This window comes from Mugil cephalus, chromosome 6 (assembly GCF_022458985.1).
Source record: "Mugil cephalus isolate CIBA_MC_2020 chromosome 6, CIBA_Mcephalus_1.1, whole genome shotgun sequence".
Classification (NCBI taxonomy): domain Eukaryota; kingdom Metazoa; phylum Chordata; class Actinopteri; order Mugiliformes; family Mugilidae; genus Mugil; species Mugil cephalus.
Genome location: NC_061775.1, coordinates 23732826 through 23756897, shown reverse-complemented (window position 1 = coordinate 23756897; position 24072 = coordinate 23732826). Strand labels below are relative to the sequence as shown.

The window sequence follows — 24072 nt, the reverse complement described above, 5'->3', positions numbered from 1 at the left end:
GCCTCGTGTTTATTAAATAAGGAAAAGGACTCGACTCCATAAATTCTCCTGCAAAGCGACAAAGAGACGCATTTGAATGACTTTATGATTGTATTACTTTGATTTGTGTCCGTACTGAAAGAAACCTGTCGCCCTCCTGTTTAAATGTAAAAAAAAAAAGAAAAGCAACACATGAGAAAGATCTACAATCGTGGACTGTGGGAAAATAAGGGTATGACTCAGCTTTACTTTACACCCTAACGCACCAAGCAAATGCTTGAAATATATCTAAGAGAAAAAAAAACCTTTTCAGATTTGATTTAACAAGTTATATTTCAATTCTGCGGTTATGAGGGGAAAACAGTCATCACCGTCCGCTTTAATAGGCGCATTTGGAGAAACAAACTTTCCCCTCCTCTCGTCTTCCTTCTCTGCATGACCAGTTATGCGGAACAACTATGCCTCTCTGTGACAGGGCCAAACGCTAGTGGACTTTAATAGCTGGTCTTACATTATACATTTCATAGGGTATTTCTGAGTGGGCACTGATCTCACAGCTTGGCAGCGCGTGCAAAGAGATTCCGGTAAAATGCAAACAAACCTTGGGGAGAAGCAGAGCCTTCGCAGAAGTACGGCCAAGTCTGTGTCTGCCTGTTTAAGAGCCGCTCACTCGAAAGGAGGGGGGGGGAAATATATATATATATATTTATATATTAAAAAAAAAAAAACAGTGTTTGAGGAGATTCACTGCTCCTCTGTCCAACTGGCGGTTGCTGAAAGCCCGCTTCCCTTTTCGCTTAAAACAGGAGTCGTATAAAAAAGACGCAGAATGTGCATTTTTGCTCGTTCTGTCAAACCGAACCAAAGTCGTCCAGTGAAATCACCAGGTGTCTTTCTGTGAATGGGCGCAGTGCAGTGCTTTAAAGCTGCCAGCAGATGGCACTTTGGTTTCAGCCAGGGAGCCGCCGGTGGGTCTCTGAAGAGCGAGCGGAGAGGAGGCTACAAATACATACAAACACCCCTAAAAACATACAGGCAGCTATGGACACAGGCACAGGCTCTGTATTTGAAGAAGCCTGTGATGCTTCCTAATTATTCAACTTTGATCCGTAATATTAATCTAAGAGGAAACATTATGGGGAGAACTGAGATTTTCCCCACAAATTACGAGTTCTCTTTTTCTTCTATTATATTAACTTCATTATATATTGAATAATATTAATGAGATTTTACCTTAATGCAAAAAAAATAGAGTTTTCGGTCCCAATTAAAGAAAGAATTTTCTACTATAAATATAATTATGAATGTGGTTGCACAAAATCTGTGTAATTTATTAGTAATGAATACTCCCAGGTTCAATTACACATTAGCATGAGGGTGAAATTTTTAGCCACCACGCTAACGTGCATTTCTCTCGATGAAAAATCACTTGTCCACCGGCCCTGGACACACAAACGGTCTCCTACAAACACACACACAACCGCTTTTACACACTTAAGTATCTGTGTGACTTTGTTCTTCTGTTTTATATCTGTGTTAGCCCCCCACACCCACACACCCACACACACACACACACACACACACCCCACACACACCCTCCTGAACCCTGAGCTGTTTTCCTGGCTGGCACCTCTCCTGCTTCACCAGGTGAAGAGCCCAGAGCCTGAGGGTGAGCCCGGCCACAAGCCTGCTGGCTGTCATTGTCCATAACACTGTCCCAACCTCTGCTCTCCTCTGTGCTCTTAACAGCTGTCATTCCGGTGCCTCCTACCTGAGGCGAACTGCAAAATGCATGCGTGTTTGTGCACACGGAGCGCACGCCCTCAAACGCACCTTCATGTATTAAAAGAGGGGCTGGAGGTACAGACGCCACCGTTTCTATCTGCACAGAAAAAAAAAAAAAAAAAAAAAAACACAACAATATGTAGAAAAGATGCAGGACCAAAACAAGGGTTGTTGTTTCGTGTAGCAAAAAAAGAAAAAAGAAATTCAGTTTTGTTTTCGTCGAACGAAAGGATCACTCCTACATTCTCAATCAACACCACCAAACACTACAAATCACCCACATAGTCGGATCCGGCTGCATAACAAATGAATAAATACGGATCGTCGGAATTATTCTTTTCATTTCGGGGACAGACACAGAGGTGTTTGCAGAACAGGAAAAAAAAGATGTAATTGAGAAAATTCAAAAAGATAAATGGTGAAAATGCATCAGTGCATAATGTCTCTAATCAAATCACATATTTTTCTTTTAGCTTCTAATGACGAATGAGTCTTTGTGCGTTTGTTAAAGATGTGGAGTCGCTGCTGATTCCACTTGTCGGTCAATAAACTAACCAGCGTAGAATAGCTGCTCCGATAAACGCACCTAAAGAGTCTTTATTTCATCATTACTTTACCTTTAATTATTACCACTTTGAATTTGTAAATACACAACAAACAAATCACGTTTTTCGCGGTGGGACATGATGATTTATTTTAAAGCCTAAATGTGGAGTCGTTTCTTATTTTATCAGACGAATTATATTTACAACATGGAAAATCCACGACTGTCACAACAAGGTCAAGACACACAGGGTGTGGGACTGTGTGGGAAAAAACAAATAAAAAAAAAAAAGATAAGAGGAGTTGAAGCAATAAGAGTGTGTGTGGGGGCACGAGGAGTGGGGCAGTTATGTAGATAAAGGCGCCTTCTGTACATTCTTCTTCTTATTTAACCTTTATTTAACCTGGTGAGTCCCACTGAGATCAATTTCTGGTGCAAGGAACACCTGGTCAAGACAGTTGTGGGCAGAACAACACTATCAACATTTCATAGGAAGCAGGCTCAGAAAAAAAAAAAACACACACACACACGCACGCAGACACACACACAGAGATAGATAGAAAGCTGAGGCACAACGAGAGTAAGAACAATGGGCTTGTTTTTCTCCAGCTGAGATGTAAATATGGCATGAAATAAACAGGTGAGAGTAAATAAAAAGCCAGCGCAGGGAGCAGCCACTCCACAAAAAAAAAAAGAAGGAGGCTTTAGTTCATTACGTAGTCGCCAAAATGATTTTTCCAGTGTTTTTTTTTTTTTTTTAAAAAAAAAAGGACAACACAGATTTTTTTCCGAGAGAATTATTATTGTTATTATTTTTCTTCTGTTTTGACTTTCCGAGTAATGCGTCCTAATTTGAGAAAAAGAAAGTTGACATGAGGCTCGCCACAATATTCCAGGCTTTTACAACCCAACCCCACATCCAACCCCCCAACCGCCCCCCTCCACCCACAAATGTTTTGAAGAGTTTCAGTCTTTCGGGGGGTTTGCCGCTCTCTGACAGGCCATGAATTATCAAGACTTTCTCCGCTTCTGAATTTTCAGCTTTAGTTTCGGTCGACAGAAAAAGAAAAGACTGCGGAGTGATCAAACTGGAGGCGCGAGCGGCGGTTTGAGAAGGGTTTTAATTTGGAACGGGTTAGCGTAATGTACTGATGTGCCTCGAACTATAAGCGATGTAAAAGAGACGGACGGACGGGGGGGTTGGGTATGGGTTGGGTTTGGGTAGGGTGGTGGTGGTGGTGTTGGTGGGGCATTGTGTAAGGCTAAAGAGAAACTGATTGAGTGTATATAAACACAAACACAAAAGCAGTGCTGTGGGACATGCCGTCCCGTGTCGTGCGTGTCCCTCCTCCAGTGGTCTCCAGGGACCCGTTACTGTGGCAATGAGCAGGCCTCAATGGCATGAACAGAGCTGCGAGCTCGTGTGTGTGTGTGTGTGTGTGTGTGTGTGTGTGTGTGTGTGTCCTGAATGCGGTGCGTGTTTGCGGGTGCACATCTACTGCATGTTAACTGTTAATCTGTGAGTGTGCGCGCTGGCGAGTCTTTGTGTGTGCCGGCTTTGGGTGGGGTGGTGGGGTGGGGGGGCTGGGTGGGGGGCCGGGGGAGGGGGTGTCCGAGGAGGCCTTTAGAAAAAGCCCTAATTGCCGTTCCTCTCCTCTCCCCGGCCGTCACACCTTCCTCTGCGCTAAGACTTTCCAGCCTCATCACACACACACACACACACACAGGAAACACAACACTAATTAGAGACAGCACAACCTCTCCTAATCACACTCTTACATGACTGTGACCAAAATGTCAGTGTGTGCATGCTGGCATGTTTTTTTTTTTATTCTTGTGTGTGTGTGTGTGTGTGTGTGTGTGTGTGTGTGTGTTATTAAAGCAGAACGAAGAGTCCAGTTGCCATATATTCGTCTCACTGTAAGCGTTGGAAAAGCTCCAGCTGGGACTACAGAGGTATAGATATGAGGTGGAGGATATAACCACAATACCCGAGGCTGTGTGCATGTGCTCGACGCAGACGTGTGCAAATTTAATGGCGTGGAACTAAACTTCCTACGAAAAAAAAAAAGAAAAAAAGAAAAGAAATATACGTGCCGATTTCTACGGTGTGTCTTCTAATTAAAACCCGTTTCGACTCTCCTCACATATTTACTGATGAACGCGTGTTTCGCCGAACGCGCACATCACACGCCGGCTCCGCGCACAACAGAGGAAAACAACTTATGGCGCACAAGCGGAATTCTTCAGAGGAAACGCTGACCGGCAGATGAGTTGCCTCGACTGTCCGCGCTGTTCACAGGGAAACACTGAATGTACAACAAGAGCGTGTTGAAAGAAAGAAAGAAAAAAAAAAGGAGAGAAAAATGCTTATCATTACAGTTGGCACTCTGACAAACTACTGTACTTCCCAGAGCTGTTAGAAGAGAGGTGGAAGGGAGAAAGAGGAGAAGGATGGAGAGTCGGGGGAAAAAAAAAAGAAGAAGAAGAAGAATTATCTGGGGATGGGAGAAGAGAAGAAAAGTGGACAGGAAATAAAAAAGGACGAATCCACGTCGGTCAAGTGAAAACTGGGCTCTGGTGTGATCAGCCAGTGTAGATGTAGTTAACTCATTTACTGATGTGCATCTGTGTGTGTGTGTGTGTGTGTGTGTGTGTGTGTGTGTGTGCGTGTGTGTGTGCGTGTACCATACCAGCCTCATCTTCTTCAGTCTCCTTGGAGACAAGCTCTTGGTGCTGGTGGGAGACCCTGCACACACCGGCATCCCCTCTTCCTCTTCCTCCTGAGAGAGAAAGATGAATAATAAATCTTAAGAGTGTTAAAAAAATCACCGACCCCGACTAAAACACGTCTTATTGTTGGAATTTAACATGAACGTCTGCAATAATTCCAAAGAACCACAGAAAAAACGGATTTCTAAGATGAAGCAGGTGAGCCCTTTGTCCACTTTGTTGCAAACTGTCAGTCAAATTTAATTTCGAAGAGTCTTTATTGTCATTATGAGACGCTCGGCTTATAGGCACAAATAAATACAGACATTTAAATGACACTTATGAATAGAAAAAACACTCTTAAAGTAAAAAACATGCACAAAGAAAATGTAAATATTATAACAATGAACATAAAGTGCATAAAGTCAGCGGCACAAAATAGTCACAGCAAATTCTCCTGTTAGAATTAAAACTAAAGATGTTGAGCAGTAACAAACCGCTTGGTTCTCAGAGGCAGAAACATGGCAGCGGAGTTGAGTTTAGTATGTTAATACAATATATAAATACCTCATTTAACATTTTTTAGAACATTTTTTCCGCCAAGTTAAGAGAACAACAACCCCGGTAAGCAGCTCTGACCAGCGCTACATCAATATGTGCTTTTAGCGTCCTTGTGTCGAAGGCTGGCAGCGCCGGCAATGATTTCCGATTTCGAGCTATCACAAATTCATTTCTCCTCTGAACGAACAGGAAATCTGTTTAACTTCAAAATCAAACGGATCCCTGCACCTTCTGTTTTTTGCCCCGCGCCCGCGCCTCTTGTTCGCGATCGGCGGCGCCCTCTCTCCTCGGCTTCCCACTGACAGATCAAACTGCTATTGCCTTATCAAATCCATCAGGCTTATGGAAACATACACCTCGTTACATTAGCTTTGAGGAAATCACAGGCTCACTGATGAAATATGCAGACAATAAAAGGGAGAGAGAGAAGGGCCCGGGCTCGGATGACATGACAGGCCATAGCCAGAGGGGCGCTGGTTAAAAATGTACAGCCCTGAACAAAGCGCTAAGCAGGCTTCAACAGTCATTAAAAGGCCCCTACGTCAGAATCACACACTCCATGTAAAGCAGGCTTCCTGTCTGTTTCTATGAGGGAGGCATGTGTCTGTCTGCGAGCCTCACCACTGAATTACGTGCGCCTCTAAAGATACGTGCGCGTGTGTCGGAGAGGTGTGAAGGTCCACGCTACTCACCCTCGCTTTAAGCCTGCCCTTAATGTCCCGAATGCCCCTCTTAGCGTGAACCTTGGCCTAGGAGGGAAAAACAACACACACACACACACACAGATTACTAATCAAAACATGTTGCATTAACATTCTGCTCTGGTTCCGTGTAACATCAAGAAATGCTTTGATCCCCGTGGCAAAAACACGGAGACAAAAGGCTGGATGAGAGAGTCTCGCACGCTAACAGGAGGCGATAACATGAAAGGGCACCCTGACCACCTATCGCACAGCACATAACAACACGCCGCCCGCTCATCAGCCGAGAAACGCTCCCGTCATCTCAGCGGCCAATTACAACAGGCGCCGGTCCTAAAATTAATTTTAAAGTGTCATCCGAGGCGACGGGATTTAAGGCTCCGAGAGAACATGAGTTGTAATTACCTTTATCACGGCTATGTTGAAGAGTTCTCCACCTCTCTGGAACAGACACAGAAAAGGGTTTGTCAGACGTTTTCTCCGAGCGCACGCACATTTAGACAAATGCTCTTTTCATTAGGTGAAGTTTAATTAATAAAAATCATTTAAAAAAAAGAGTCTCTGGTGGAGTTATTTGCCTCTGTGTGATGTGCAGCGTTATCACCCACATCAGCATTCACGCTACGAAACCCAACACAGGAATCATCTTCCAAACCAAACCCCTGCGACCGCTAACAGCGTCGTAACACGACTTCAGTAAAAAAAAAAAAAATGCGGTGACACCGAGTCATGATGAACTGCGCGATTCACGACACTCTGGAGGCTTTTTTATTTAGCGGCAGCCCCAAACTCCGATAGAAGGGACTGATTGATTTATACTTTTCGGAGCTGACATTACGCCACCCAATATCTCTCCCGGCCTTTCTTCTTCTCACTCCTTCGCTCCTTTTCTCCCTCTCTCTCCGTTTGGTCTTTAGTGTAAGCACAAAGCGTCGGCTAAACGGCTAAACAGAGTAAATGGCAGACAGCGTCTCAGAAGTTGGCAGAGGGAGAGGAGGAGGAGGAGGAGGAGAAGGGCCGAGGTGAAGGCCCTCTCTTATAGATCCCTGTCAGTCAGGAAATGTGAACTTTAACAAACCTTTGAAGAGCACTCTAGAGAACTAATTCAGCCTTAGCTGACGGCGTGGGGAGAGACGGGAGGGGGGGGGGTGGGAGACGAGGGGGACGGTGGGGGGGGGTTGTGACAGAGATGAAAAGAGGGAGCGAGAGATAAAGACAGATAGATAAGGGAAGAAAAGGAGAGGAGGAGAGAGGCAGAGGGAGATGAAGGAGGGAGAGACGTATGTTCTCGGGTTGGTTCAGCGGAGTAACGCCCGTGTTTGCTGCCAGATCAACATGTCATGTCGGAGGACGTCTTGTCACGTCAAATCGCTTCTGTCTCCCTCCCCGTCCGTCCGTCCGTCTGTCTCCGTCCGTCTCCGTCCGTCTGTCTCTCCTTCCACTGTCCTGCTGCACGCGCCGCTTCACACACACCAAAACTGCTCTCGAGCTTCGAGTCCGTACGTTTCATTCCGGAGGCAACACCAGGACTTCAAACGCTGAGTCGTGTCAATCACGCTCTCAATTAAAAATAACTCAGGAATAAAATGAGAGATTCATAAAAAAAATAAAAATAAAATAAAAAAAGCTATTGATAAAAGCTTCTAGGTGCGATGTGCGGGACTGCAGTCTGCGAATACCTTTACAGTGTGCATCCATTGCTGGTAAGACCTTGAATTACCTGAAGGGATGTGCAGAAAACAGGAAATATGAATTAATCATTTTGCACTCAGTAGCCCCGTGTTAACATTGCAAAGCAGGTAATTATTACACAGTGACAAAATAGAATTTGCAGACAAGAAAAAAAAAAGCATTACGTCAGGTAAATATAGTAGCAGTACAGACCGACATGAACTGAGGTCCATTTAAAGGCGTGCATGATGTTTTTTTTGTTATTTTTTTGCCCCAAATAATCAATTGAAACAGGAAATAAAGGACAGAATGCTGGAGCTTTTACAGTGGTGATATCTCTTTGTTTATGGACAGAATATTACAGAGGACAGTGTGAGGCCGCGTCAGGATCAGAGCTGATATGATGCACATTTTGCTGCATCATCTGGATGGAAATTTCAGTTTTTCTTGCCATGAAAATGGGATTTTATTTCACATTTACAATTGTGAGATCTGGCTCAATGATGAAAAAGAGTCACCACTTCCTCTGTCTTAATTCTGTTTCAATAAATGTCAAATAACAGTGACAAAGCAAGAAAAATATTTTAAAAATAAGCTCAAATTTTAGAAAAGAAAGGAGCAACTTTAGGTCACAAGAATAACTATATTTATATACGTGTGTGTGTGTGTACATGAGGATAATAATTTCATTGTGTTCTCCAAATACAGCTCAGCCATTAATATTCAAAGCCCCTTTAGGCTGTTGCAGCTGTTTGCTCCAGACGTTTTACAGCAGTCATCAAACGTAGTTAAAGGCCAGAAACAAACATATTGTGAAACTTATAGATCAGTGCGGTACAGTAGAATGCTATTTATTTATTTCAGAGGGGTTTATGTTCCGTTTGGACACTGAAAGAACTTCAAAAACCTTTCTCCTGGTTCCGTTTTCTTCTCACATCCATCACAGCTTGAGTGCATTGCATTAAATATGGAAAGTAAATATAACGCAGCTAATTGATAGACAAGTCTAGCACCACTCACTTCCACAGAAACCCCCCTCTGTGATCTCTTCTTCAAACACGTCGGTGAAGCCGCGGCCTGCGTTCAATTTGGCCAGCCGTCCGTCGATGAACTGCAACCATAAATTACAACATGCTTATTAAAGAGGGGAGGGGAGGGGGGAGGGAGGAGGGTGATGTGGACACACTCACGAGTAACACACACACACACACAAATTCAAACACTCCAGCCACTGAGGGGTGTTATTAATCCTACCTGACGGAAACTACATCCCAAGATTAGGTGGGCTGCAGGTAATAGGGATTTGGTAATGTGGAGCAGGTGAGGGATTAGAGCAGCAGACTTCATGCTGCACACTGTCTGAGACATGAGGAAGTTTCATTTCCTCCCTTTGTAACATGGAGCGCATAAAACTCCATCTCATAAATATGGACTAACAGCCGAGACAGCTACACATTTGCACAGTATCGCAAACGTCCGTAAACGTATTACGCAACCATTAGCGAACAAAAACACACACACACACACATGAAAGTTTGATGTATGAACAGAACAGCGGCCTGTCTTGTGAGTTCTTATGGGCCAAATAAATGCATGATGAAATTATTTTGATCCGTCCAATTTAGATTCATTGCGTCCTTTTTAATATCTATATCTATATATATATGTTTTAATTTAAAAACACTGAACGTGAAGATCGCTCTGTCACACACATGTTGCGCTGTTTTCAATTAACGACCACATTGACCCCGAGATGTTATTCGTTTCCTGCTCCATCCTTCATGACATCAGCAAATCTTTACGTTTAAAAATCATCCGGTGAATCTGGGCGACATTAATCTGAACCTCGGTTAATCGACGTTTCTGGAGGGAAAAGCTCCGAAACTGAACAGCGCCGCTTTTTTAGTCTTAAAACGCACCAATGCAAACATTTATTTATTGCTTTTAATGCTAAACTTAAGTCTTTTCAACAGGTTCAGAGTTTAGTTGCTTAAAGTTAAAGGGACAAACCTGGTAACCAAGTATATATTAGTAAATATTGAAATAAATAAAGCATCTGCATTTAAAGCTTTTTTTTTCCTGAATTTGTTAATTGGTAATTAACACCTACCTCCTACCTTTCATGCATTTATTTTGGCTTTTTATCACAGCAACAAATGATATTCTTTTAAAATACAAACGAACTACAGAGCTACTTTTTTGTTGTTTTATTTATTTTTTTTTTGCAACCATCCTCCTCACACCCCTGAGTCCACAGTGTAACAACGGTATAAGGTTGTTGTGGGGTGCGTGTCCTCGGGGACGGCATGCTAACTAGCCGCCCGCTCCTCTGGTCAGAAGAGCTGGGAACTCATCATTAGATCATTTTAATGAGAGGTGAGACGGCAGGTTCCAACCAGCGCTCTGCTACATGTTCGGCCCAATTAGTGCAGATAATCAACCCAAATCATCACCTAGCAAAAGCCTCCACTTATAGCCCTCCCCCCCCCCACACCCACACCCACACCCCGGCCCCAGCCAGATTACCTGCCTCACTCTGGGCCTTAATTAGACATAACTCAACAATGGCAGACTGTGGTTACCACACTCTCAACACACAGCACTTAAAAAAAAAAACACACAACACATGAACGCACACACAAACAAAAAGACAAGTGAAGAAGAAAACAAATCAGAGCCGGATTTCAACAAAAACGCTAAATGCATCAAAGTAACATGAGGACTGGGTTATATACACCGATCAGCCACAACATTACGACCACAGACAAAGTTCTGCTGGGAAACTTTTGGACCTGACATTCATTCATGTGGATGTAACTTAGACATGTAGCCCCCACCTACACCAGACCCCTGCCCCCTACACCACCCCACACCAATAACACTCCTCGATGGCAGCAGGGTGCAGACTGACACGGACACACACTAAACCACAAAAATGGTTTAGGAATAACTCCAAAAAAAACATGAAGAACAGCAAATTGGACAAATTGTTGACCTGGTGTCCAAATTCACTAGATGCCAAACTGGTCAAGTATCTGTGGGATAATAAACAAACTCTTATCTGTGGACTGCTACAGCCCCCCCTGCACCCCACCTTCCATGGGACCCTCACTGGGACTAACGTGCTGCTACCTCAGACAGTGAAATTAATCGCTTTGACACTGTGACACTACGAGTAATTTCAACTTATGTGCAAGTCATTTCAGTATTTATATTTATATTCTGAGAATATGTGTATTTTAAGATACACTCAACTGGGAGTCAAGGTGACAAAATCTCGTTTAACATATTTATCAGCGAACTACTATCAGTGCGTTTACATGCAGAGCTTAATCGAGCTATGCTCAGCTAAGCTCAGCTATGCTATGCTTTCAGCGGGATAATACCACGTTAATACGGGACGATTTCCAGTCGACCTATTACGTTCTTGCGGCAGACCGTCATTTCAGACAAAAACCAGACGGATAATACTACATTTTTAAATTTCATACGTAATGTTCGTGCTACTTCTGGTGCAGGTAATTTGCGCGATATCCTTCAGACGGCTCTTCTAGCGTCTCTGTTTACCTTCTTCTTCTTCTTCTACGACGCCAGCGCATGCATTGTCCGATTGAAAACTTTGATTCACTGCACACATACCGGAGAAAATCGAAATCCAAACGCATTATCTGGGTGTCTCAATCTGATAATGAGAACTTTTAATCGGAGTAACGTGTTTACATGCGCTTAAGTTCTCCTGTTATAGTCCGATTAAGGCAACAATTCGTTTTTGTCACGTGCATGTAAACGCACCGATTGTGTTACCAGACGCCACAGGACACCCTCAGAAGGCCCATGTCCATTCTCTGATGAGCCACAACTGTTATGGAGATAATTTCATGAAGGCGGTCATAATGTTATGCCTGATCGGTGCAGAACGAAGCCAAGTCGTGCAGAGTTCCAGACTTCGAGGGGCAACTCCAGCTCCATCTCCTCACGTCCACATGTCATCTTGTTTCCTGTTGCCGACAGCAGAGAGGAAGAGTCGTCCCATCTGCTCCCGGCAAACCGCCGCCCCCACAGGTCAGCCACAGGCGTCTAGATTCATTTAGACCCTGGACGTGCGGAGCCAAAAACCGGGATTAGCGCTCTTAATTCCAACGCAGACCCGCATATGTTTTGGGAGGTCGGATCTGGGGTTTGCAGCCCATCACCATCTCTGCTGGTTACTGGAGCGTGGTTATTCAAAGTTGGCCCAAAGGAAGGAAGCATGGGGAGCAAGTGGCAAACCGCTACCACCGTCTCGTATCTGGGATGCATTTCAATCGATCCTATAAATAAAATACTCAAAACTGCCATTTTGAGAAACATATTGAAAGATGTAAAAATCAGCAGCACAGTAATCAATTCGGTGCAGTAAGAGCTTTTTTTGGAGCCAGCATCTCGCAGCCAAGTGTGGGGCTGAATCTTCATCTGCTCCTCTTGACGGCTGTGAGGAATAATATTTACTTCCCAGTTTACTGTAGCTGCACATTGTGCGGCGGACACAGTAACAACACCAAAAGATTTGGGTTTCGCTAGCACATGCCGTTCCCTTTCCGAGATGACCTCGGCAAACAAATCCGCCAAGAATGATGGATGATTATTGATTGATGGCTCGCAAATTATATACATGCTGAGTGTATATACAAGTATACTGGTAAATCCCCTCTGGCAGTGTATTCCTCTACAGGCTCAATGACTCAAACAGCGTATGGCTAAGTTTTGTCAATAAGAGGAACAGGAGTTCATTGACTGCGTCTCCCCTAACATAATGCACACACACACACACACACACACACACACACACACACACACACACACACACACACACACACACACACACACAGTGAGGATGGGTGATAGGAAGCAGGTTAATGTTGACAGACTTTCCCCCGCATTCTTTTGGAAGATTTCTCCCACTTGTTCTGCTCTGAGCAGAGATGGGCTGGAGTCTGGGAACACGAGTCTGCTGCAAGGTGAAACTGTAGCCTGTGTGTGTGCACATTTATTTTGACTTAGAGAGGCTTCATTCATCCAGAGGGGAAACTGCTTGGTCATAGTAGCTAAGTTGCACGTGAAAAAAAAATAAAATAAATAAATAAATTCTTGCAAATCACTAGTAAAAAAATAAATAAATATATTATAATATGATAAAATAAAACATATATAGAAATAAAACAAAAATGCAAAAATATGATGATGTATTTAAGTCAATTTTAAATAAAATAATAATAATTAAACTATAAAAAATGAAAGATTAAATGATAAAGTGCAATAATCTGGAAGGATTAGCATCGACAGGACTAATATGAAGTTATCTGTTACAGACAGGTATGCTTTGTTTTGTGTCTAATCCTCAGATGGACATTGTGTCTGCTTTCACCTCAACACATTCACCTGGTTAGATCTGTGTGGATTCTAAAAATAAATCAGTAATTTAGCGTATATGCTCGGCCACACAGCGAGACATTTAAAAGCTGTTATTGGCCTTAAAGTGCCACGTGACAGCACAATGGCCTTTGTCTCCACGAGTCCATTTATCTCCCTAAATAAAATAATAATTTGCATTAACATTCTCTGGGCTGTTATTTGCGGCTGATTGCGGAACAAAAGAGTTCAATGAGGTGCTTTACAGGGAACAAAAACACTCGAATCACTAAACGTAGAAAAGCAATTTCCTGCTGAGATGCTAACACCTCAAACTCAGGTAACACCTCGACACAATGCACATGTGGTACAGCATGTGTGTTGAATGATATGTTTTTTTTTTTTTAAACCAAGCACTGCAGAGAAGTAGGAAACCCCAACACTTCGACCTTGTTTTCAAATGAATCAATAATAGGCTCAGCTGAATATGTTTTATTATGTATCGTCTTCTCCCTTTTCTTTTTTCTGATTCCAGTCTAGAGCACAGAGGACCGGCTGCTTGATAACTGAGCAGCCCAACCTGTTTGTTTACACTAACCAAGCTCAAAAAAAACAGTATCTACGATGCCCCGTGGATCCCCTCTGTCAACAATCCCACTGGGAAATGAAGCATAAACTGTTCACTTCGGCGGGAGAAAAGGGAACACAAACAAGAAAGGAAAAGAGAAATAATTAATTAAATAAAAGTTAAGAAAAAGTACTACTCAATGCAACATTTGTGGATTTGAATCCAGTTTTTTATATAAAAATTTATATATAGCAGCCCCAGTTCATAATTTATTTTTAGATCCAGTTTGTTTTTGTATATTAGTCAATTAATGTGTAATCATGTGGCAATATACTGGATTAAGATAAATAATAGGAATATAATGAAAAGTAGGGGTGACTATTGGATATGATACATATCACGATACTTGTGTCACGATATGATACATTATTGCGATATTATGATATTGCAATATTCTACATCATAGGTTTTCAAAAGGAGGTCCGCAACTCCTAGGGGGTCCGCGGAGGTACTGCAAGGGGGTCGCAAAATCTTTGGTTGATTAAACATTTTCATACATTTTTTTTTTTATTTTTCTCTTCAAACACCCAACTGTTACACATGTTTGAAATAAAGAAACGGTGTATTATTTGAATAGCTTAATACTGAAAAACACTGAAGACCCCTGTTCTACATCATAGGTCTTCAACAGGGGGTCAGTGACACCTAGGGGGTGCGCAGAGGTACTGCAGGGGAGGGCGCAAAATCTTTGGTTGATTGAACATTTTTATACTTTTTTTTTTTTTTTTTTAAATCTTCCACCAAAAATTTAAATTTCTTTAAATACACATTAACATGAATCCTATTTATATTTTATGAACGGAGGCAGAAGATGTCATCTTTCAGTCAGCACCTCACTCGTTTAGCTCGCTCCCATCAGCCAACTACTGAATAAAAAATTAATATTTCAACCTGTGTATTATTTGAATAACTAAATATTGAATGCAAAATGATAAAAACAGCTTATATCTATAAATAGCACCAAGCCAAGTTTATTATAGAACCCATACAGTAGGTAGGGGGTCCCTACTTAAAGTCTCCATCAGTTTGTGGGTCCTTGGTCTGAAACACGTTGAAGATTTAGAAATATATGTACACATGACAGTGATAATTCATTTTGCAAATTGAGTCAAAAAATAATATCAATCCAAATGATCCATTTCTAATTTATTGCACTTGTAGAGAAAAAGTGGTGGTGGAGGTGTGGAAGTTATTCATTATCGGCCCAAACGTGACTTTTTCTTTTAAAATCGACATTAAGTTGTTCAAAATTGATACTGTATCGGAAGAAAAGGTATCGCGATATATTGCCATATCAACATTTTTTCCCACTATTAATAAAAAGCAGCAAAACAATAAGTAAAAATAGTGGAAAAATAATCCTCCAGTACCAGAGTGTGTTCTTCTTACCCATATAAAATTTAATATGTGTGTGTGTGAAGTCATGCAAGCTGAGTATTGTTTGTGTGTTAGCGAGTGGATATGGGTCACGGCCGGAGCAACGCTCGGGCCGACCACTGGCCTCTCTTATTTTAGTAGGAAAGAGGAGTGGAGGAGATAAGCTCACGCCATCCCCTGTGCTGGACAGGAGAAGGAGGAGAAGGAGGAGGAGGAGGAGGAGGAGGAGGAGGAGGAGGAGGAGATAAGGGCCTGCTTCCCGATGCTACCGCCGAGGCAGGAGCCAGAGCCGGGAGGATGCTTTGAACTGCTCCTCGCTATCTGCTCTGCCTGGGAAAATTATAAACGGAGTGTCCGCAGAAACAAAAGGCTGATTGAGGGGCCGCTGTGCTGTACTCTCGGGGGTAAATCTCACCGCTATCAAAGGTCAGGGAGCACAAAGAAAAAATTCAAGGGGTGAGAGGAAATTTTCCTCCGGAGCCAGAGGTGTCTCTCCACTCGGCTAAGTTTAGTATTACTGAAGGGATTTGGGCGTGTGGATGGTTGGAGGGGGGGAAACACATTAAGAATACATGAGTGATTTTTAAGGGAAACCACACATAAATAAAGGATACCTGCTCACACTCTGAGACACACACAATGGTGCTGACACTATCTATTAGTGGTGGACGAGCAAGTTAAAAACCCAGCTATTATTTATTTATTTATTTTTAGTAAAAGGCCAGAACTTGAAGACAGCCTTGATGTGGTTTTTACGGAGTCAATATACTTTCAACATTTTTTTCTTTGTGCATCAGATAAAACCGAACAAACAGAGACACATTAAGATGTGTGCGGCGAGATAAAAACGGTAAACTGTTTCCAGGGGTCAGTAATCCCAGGACATTCCTCCTCCTCCTCCTCTTCCTCCTCCTCTTCCTCATACCGAGACACTAAATACTAACTTTACCCTGCTGACAGTTTACTGAGCACAAGTGGAGCTGAGAGACAACTTTCATCCGTCAAATTGAAGACTTTCACTTGTTTAAATATAAATATATATATATGTGAAAAAAAAATCTGCTCAAGAAAATAAACAGCTGAAAAATAAAGTGATGTTTATGGGAGAGAACGGAGTACCCCACCAAACAAGCACTCAATCATCTTTTTTATTCGTGCTCTAGTTTACAGAACAGCAGATGATTATGATGCACAAGAATATAATACATAAATTGAATTTAATTAATAATTTTTTATGCTGGTTAAAACTAGGCATTGATAACCGGTTCTAATATCATTAGCCTTCATTCCATCGATTCCTCTTATCGTTTTTTACTTTTTGTGCCGAATCTTTACATCCAAGTCCAGATGGGGGCGGTAATGCACCTAAAAAAGGTTTGCCAACCGCTATAAAACAAAAGAAGGAAAATCTCTACATGGTCGAAGCCAAACGGCAAACGCCAGGTCTGAGTGCAGTTCATCGAGTGGCCACTTGAGGCTCTAAAAGGGAACAAATCCCCATAGACTCCCATGTTAAAAAGCCCAACTTTACAGCATTAATAAAAATTTAATATTTACATATTTACGGTGCAAAAATTGGTTTTTATTTCAACATACATAACAACTATACAGGGGGCTGAATTTTTTTTTCATCTGAGGTTCAAAGTTCTGCACAATTTAGCGACACGACCCCCCACATATTCCATATTTGGAATATCCACGTGTGGGTGGAGTAAAGCTCATCCAACGCTTCAATTTCAGGGTTCAGAATCCAGTGGGTGACATCACAATGGGTTGGTCCATAGTATAAACAGTCAATGGTTGTGACGACGAGGAAGATGCGATGGCAGAGAGAGACTGAAACGGTCAAACGTGTGGCGTCATTTCACCAGAAAAGGCTGTAACAGCAACACGTGCAACTTTTGCAGCACTGTGATTTCTTGCCAGTGCAGCAACACCCTGAACACGGTGAAGAATTTGTTGACGACGCACCATTTAATACTGAGAGCGGCATGTGTTCGATAATCTCCGGTCCAAAAGTGCAGCTATCGCCAAGTCTCAGCAAGGCAGTTCTTGTGAGGATCCAGTGACCACTTTCCTATGTTTCTCACACAAGCTATTATCTGTTGTTTAGAACTCAATAAATTTGCTGTTGTTTACACAAAACCCCAAACATCTACTTTTTCTAGACCAAAGATTCACAGGAGGAATTGACAAAGAATCGTATCAATAAGCAGAATCGATAATGGCATCGGTATCAATAAAATCCTATCGATGCCCTTGTCAAAACATGAGTAGTTAGTGCTGGTTAATAGAAAGACACACACAAACAGACACACAAACAGCTGCTCGTACCTGTTTGAAGAGCTGCAGGTTGACAGCCATGGACAGGAAGCTCTTCATGGTGCTCGAGCGATGGTTCACGAAGCTCTCCTCACAGAACGTGATCGGCTCCCCCTGTGGAGCCCACAGAGACATCATTGGCAAAAAACGAATTTCCAATTCCTTCTGGCTCACTTTTGTTTGTATCAATCTGTTTTTCAGCATGTTTACTTTGCTTCAGAAATGAGCCGCAGGAACGAAGGCGTTCGGCGCCTTAAAAAGGCAGGGGGTCGAAACTAAACAATGTTGTTTATGATGTGATTCGGATATTCGCATCATGTGGTTTTTTTTTTTTTTTTAGCACTGTGAGAAGCCTCCTCTAACCTAGTATTTCAGTTGATTTCTTCATTAGCGAGCAAAACAAACACAAAACTAGTCGAGAGGAGAAATAGGAAGGAAAGAGGAAGGAAGAGTGCGAGTCAAAAGAACTGAAAACATTCTCCTCCTCCCCTGGCAGCACGCACATGATCTCCCGCGGACCAGAAGACAGTGTCCCAGTAAACTCCCCGGTACTCCACATGAACACATTATTACTATTTCTTACATCATGTCTGTAGGCCTGTGAGCTATAGACACGGAGGATGACAACAGAAGCACTGCGGGCCAACCACGCACCGCCCCACGGTCATTCCCAATCCCTGTTTTCTCATAATTAACATAATTCTCACATATTTCAACGGTGCTCTAAATTCTTTCTGAAGTAAAACAATGTGCTTTGTCTTTTTCTCGGCTACACACAGAAAAACAACTTAACAACACTGGAGACTAACCCCATTTTCAGGGATGGGCGGATGATACCAGTGGCCCAAATTACATCACAGGATTAGAGCTCCGCTTACATCACTAAAGGTTTTTAGGCGTATTCTCTTGTAAAAGTTGAGTTGAAAGTAGCTTCACTTGTAGTTTAATCAGCTTTGGCTGCTACAGCCTCGGACCACACTGCAGCTAACAAGGCTGAATAGCATACTGAGCAGCTAACTGCTACTGAAGGAACTTTCCAAGCGCACACTATCCAATAAAACCCTTTGGTTCACACCATCAAATAAAGGACTGAAGAAAGAGAGCAGCAATAATTAGACTAGGTTATCACGCAGCATAAGGTCCAGGAAAAGCAGAAAGAAAATGTGGTAATTGTATAAAGCCAGTAAAGTTGGCTGAAAATGTCAACAATGTCGACAACTCATGGGGTTGTACTGTGGCTGCATATAGAATAAATATGCTGATATTTAAGTTAACTCCACAGTTGCTGCGCAATAATCCATACATTCAGCATTAAAAAATCTGTATTTAAAGACTTCATTTGTTCAATTACAGCATATGTCTTCAACAGGGGGATCCGGGACCCTTAGGTGGCCCACAGAGGTACTGCAGAAGGGTCGGAAAATCTTTGGTTGACGGTTTTTAAATATTCTTATAATTTTACCCCACAAATTTAAATTTCCCCAAATACACTTAAATCCAACACATTTTAGTAAAGGGACTCGTTCGGCTGTTTCAACAGCGCACCGTTTCACACAGAGCGCCACACAAGCCGAGACCTGTCAATCTACGCCTCCTGGACACGGTAAGCCCCGCCCCTATCGCCGCTGAGCCAATCACGACGCTGCATATAACACACTGACTCTGTCCCAGTCCCGCAATAGACCGAGAGCCTAATCAGTAACCAGGTGAAATCCAGAAGCAACGTTAGCAGAAGAGAAGCTAACAGTCAAGTACTGAGGCTAAACGTGCTAAATGTAGTAGTGAATCAACAAACACTACTACATTTATCCAAATTTAAAGTTAAAACTTGAATCTGTTAACTATTTTCTTTATCTGTCATTTGCAGAGCACCCTACTGTTGCACATGTTCGAAATAAGAAATGAATATTTGAACCTGCGTATTATTTGAATAGCTTAGTATTGAATGCTAAATGCTAATAATAATGTAGATTTATAAATAGCATTAGGCTGAGTTTAATACAGAACATATATAGTAGGTCTTTCCATCAGTTTGGGGTCTTTGGGCTGAAAAACATTGACGACCCCTGAATTACAGCAATTGCACATGACAAACGATGAGCAGTTTATTCCGTAATCTTTTTTGGAGATAATTTATGGTGAAGCACAGTTTGCTCCATGTGGATTTAATAATTAGTTTTGTTCAAATAAGAGTGAGCAGCTTCATTAGTTGGTGCAGTCCAGACTTTTTTATCATGGTTCACAGATGCTTTATTTTTATTTACCCCTTTTTTTTCAGTTGCACTTTTATCTAGTCTCGAACACTCACTGAACAAACTGTGTCTTTCTGCAGCGAGAATGTGCACTTAGCGGGAGTTTGCATCTAAAATCGTCTTTTGCTACTTTTAAATATGTGATGACACCCCAACCGCCTGCACCCAGAGTTTTCACATCTGCTCGGTAGATCTGAACCAGTTACATGCCTGGTTGAGTAGAACTTTAGCGCACACAGCCATGAAATATGCACACCCACCTAGCCAACTTGGCTTCATCAGCGGTGGTAGAAACTAATTTGAATTGTTATTTCAGGTTTCTCTTTGTCAGATACTCCGAGGTAGTGAGAAGCACCTGGGGGTGGGATGGGGGAGGGGGGTGTACGTCGACGTGAGCTGAAACTGATGACCTAAGAAATGCCCGTGTAATCAGCTGATTGCTTTTCAACTCATTATCGTTTTCCAGTTTTGTTTCATTTACAACTCAGCAAGACTCCTACCAAGCATCCACACCTCTCCTTCTGTCGAGGCATATGGGTCTGTGAACCACCGAGCGCATCTCAGCTCCGTCTACGAACATCTCTTCTCCGACTCAGAACAATGACGAGCACAGATATTAGAACCGAGGGAACGTTTTCTGTGTTTTAAATCGTTAAATCAGACGTACAGTTTGTGTTAGAATGTATGTTAACTCTAAGGCTTTTCTAAAAGAAAAGAAAAGGTGAGAGTGTGAGTGAACTCGAGAATTACTGCGCGTTGTGCGCACACATACACACACAAACACACTGAGTCTCAGTACTTGTGTCAGATGGGAGGCAGTTTGTTCGTATACTGTCTGTATACAGAGAAAAGAGAGACAGCATCAATAATGTAGTATCTTGACTCCGGGAGTCCACAAAGTCCAATTAATCTCAAAGCTGAAGGAACAAAGGCTTCGCTATTTGACAAACAGGACATGGTGTAGTTTGCTTTGCTCTGACTCAGACCTGATAAGCAGAAAAGATCTGGAAAAGAAATGTTCGGGGGGCTTAGTAAAGGAGAGTTAAACACCAAAGGTGGCTAAAAGGGATCTTCAAAGGGAACGTCCTGACTCTTTTCAGCTCCTCTGACGTTTCAGTGTGTCGGACAGGCCCACCTCAGCTCTGCGCTCCGACTGAAAACACACCTTTTACCTCCAGTCAGATCTGCCCCCGTCTAAACAGACACGGGGAAATCTGACTCAGTTCACCCTTACTGAGAAAACAAGAAAACACATTATATTCACATCACCTGAACAGAACTACTTGTCAATATAAACACAGTCTATGGGATGACATAGTGTGTGTGTGTGTGTGTGTGTGTGTGTGTGTGTGTATATATATGTTTCCTTGTTAATTATTCACATTATGTGTGAGTAAACTTCTTCTCACTTTATCTTGTTATATACTTTTTATATTTATTTTTTATGCAGCAAACCGAGGCCAGTTCCTTGTATGTGTACAAATATACATAATGTATATAATATATAATTTAATAATATAATATAAATATATATATATCATGTATAAATATACTTGTGTATATTAGCCTCACTGGCTTGACTGCTGAAGCCTCACATTATAAAGCCTTTACTGTAAAATGTCTAAAACAAGGACCCCCAAACTGATGAGAGGTTAAATATGGAGCCCCCATCTACTATATGTGTTCTACATTAAACTCGGCCCAGTGCTAACAATAACAACAACCATTCTCTTCTGCTAATATTGCAGAGTGCTTCTGTATTCCCCCCGTGGACTGAATAGTCTCTCGGTCAATTGCGTGGCCACTGACAATCGGCCTCGTGATTGGCTCAGCAGCGATAGGGGCGGGGCCTACTGTGTACAGGAGGCTTAGATTGACAGGTCTAGTGTGAGATCTGTGTGAAACGGTGCACTGCTGAGACGGCTCCTGTATCGCTGAATGAGTGAAGGGCTGAACTAAAATATTTTGGATTCATGATGTTATTTAAGACATTAAGAAATAGACGGATAGACGCATCCACAGGCAGCCCCGTGCTGCTGGAGACGCTGCAGACCCGTGCAGCCCATACATTGCTACAAAGAACACTTCAAGTATGTGGACTCACTTAAACGTCACCACACTGAGGTCTATAATAAAGGACAAAAACAAAAGGAAGAGAGAGCGGCAGCTTCTACTACTGCTACTACTGCTGCTCTACCTCTTTTAATAAATGTTTATGTTTTTGGTTAAATTGAGACTTGTAACATTTGTTACAATTGTGTCACTTTTATCATATAAATGAAGAGAGGAAAAGCAGTATCGACTCCAAATATCGGCTCAGAAAAATCGGCAGCACATATAAAAAATCCACATTGGTCGACAACTGCTACACTCATCCGTATACCTTCTTAGCCGACAAACTCAAAAGCAGGATGTGCATCATGAATCCTGACTGCGTCCATTTGGACCCCTCCAGGCTCTAGTATGTTTTTAAGTGACTCGGGAGTAGGACGAAGAAAAGTTAATGAGATAGTTCTATATATCCGGATACTCCAGACCAAGAACATTGTCCTCACTGGCTGTTTTACCACATAAAAAAAAAAAAAAAGCACACCTGGGGCATGATAAGAGTCTGATATGATATGTAATCTGTTGAGTTTTGCCTTGTACTGGTCATTTTGAATCAGCGCCGGTGCCGTTCATTTTCCTCAGAGTTTGCCTGCCAATATGGCAGCGTCGACAGAAAAGTCACGTGACGCCTGGAGCTCTATTAAGAACCTAAACTCCTCAGCAGTCATTTAGAAGTGAAGGAGCCAAATCTTCAAGAACTCCCAACAAGTCCAGCTGTATTTATTTCAGCTTAGTTTCTCTGATATACCACGACCTGGATGAATGAGAACCTTTGGGTGCATCCTAAGGTTCTACTTTAGGAAAATATAACTGCAGATTTATGAAGACTCTTTATTACGACCAGTATTTGTTTATATTACTTATAACAGTCTTAGAGCAGTTGGTGTCTATGGACAACTGACTGAACCAGGATGATGGGCTGTTGGTTTCTTCAGCCACGGAGGCCTTTCATTTGGGACACTGCTTATGTTTTCATTTAAGTTTTGTTACCACCTATGTTCTTTCTTTTCGTGTCACCCTCTTCTCTTTGGGCAAAAAACACTTTTATGGCTTGGGTTACAATACATCCTTTCAAAAACATGGCACAGACAAAAGACTTTTAACTCACAAGTGACACAAATCACTCAAAAGTTTTTTGAAAAAAAACGTGTGTTTCAGTTTAGTACTTTCTTTTATCATGAACTCCATCCATGATTCTATCACATCACTAATGTGTTACATGTGTGAGAACCAAAAAGAAAAGCTGTTCTCCGAGGATGAATGTTCTGACTTGAAGCAACTGAAGTGAAAATTCATGAATATGAGATTTTTTTTTTGTCGCCTACATGTATTTTTGGAGTCGTTGGTATTATAGCGTCAGATTAATTCCCTCCATCTTCCCTATGTGCCAATTTTTATTTTTCCAAATACATTTCAGTATAAAGGAACCAAAACATGACACAGCAAAAGTGTAGAACTCAAACTAATTGAGTAATGACACTGGATCCTCACAGGTTTATATCTGAGGGCGTCTCGGTAGGATCCAAACAGAGCGGCCTGCGCTCTCATGAAGGCCCTCGCCACGCCACATCCTGTCGCCGTCGACTGCTTCTTCAGCTTGCTCTTCAGAGAGGACACCTGAAGGAAAACATAAAGAGAGAGTACGGGAGGGAAACGGGATGGAGGGAGGAGGAGGGAGGAGGAGGAGGAGAGGGAAAGGCAGAGATGGAGGGGTAAAAGTTAAATTATCACCTCTGAAATTGGTGGAGGAAACAGCTAGCCCATTCTGGGTGTGAAGTATCACATTTGCAGGTCATCTCAAGAAAGGAAAGAAAAGAAAGGGAAAAAGCTTCAGCCTTTCCTCTAAGCTTATCTGTTGTGCTGCTGGGAGCACCTGCTGCTTCGCTAATTGAGCAGAGCACGGGGGCGGCGAGAGGGAGGGGACAGCAGAGAGGAAATGGAAACTCACATCCTTCTTCTTCCTCCTCTCCTCTCCTCACGCCCTCCCTCCCCTCTCCTCCCCTCGCTCCCCCTCTCCCCACACTCTTCTTTCTTTTTCACATC

At 42.4% G+C, this 24072-nt stretch overlaps 1 protein-coding gene across 3 annotated transcripts in view; it reads right to left on the bottom strand.

Annotated features, from left to right (window-relative positions):
- dennd1b (DENN/MADD domain containing 1B) overlaps positions 1 to 24072 on the bottom strand; it is a 113635-nt gene that overhangs the window by 8763 nt on the left and 80800 nt on the right. For all 3 annotated transcript variants that reach the window (XM_047586558.1, XM_047586559.1, XM_047586561.1), the window contains 7 exons: positions 23521 to 23646; positions 17681 to 17782; positions 8974 to 9064; positions 7962 to 8002; positions 6688 to 6723; positions 6274 to 6330; positions 5002 to 5091 (listed from right to left, as the gene is read on the bottom strand). In XM_047586558.1, coding sequence (XP_047442514.1) covers positions 5002 to 5091; positions 6274 to 6330; positions 6688 to 6723; positions 7962 to 8002; positions 8974 to 9064; positions 17681 to 17782; positions 23521 to 23646 — 543 coding nt within the window. The remainder of the gene's footprint in view (positions 1 to 5001; positions 5092 to 6273; positions 6331 to 6687; positions 6724 to 7961; positions 8003 to 8973; positions 9065 to 17680; positions 17783 to 23520; positions 23647 to 24072) is intronic.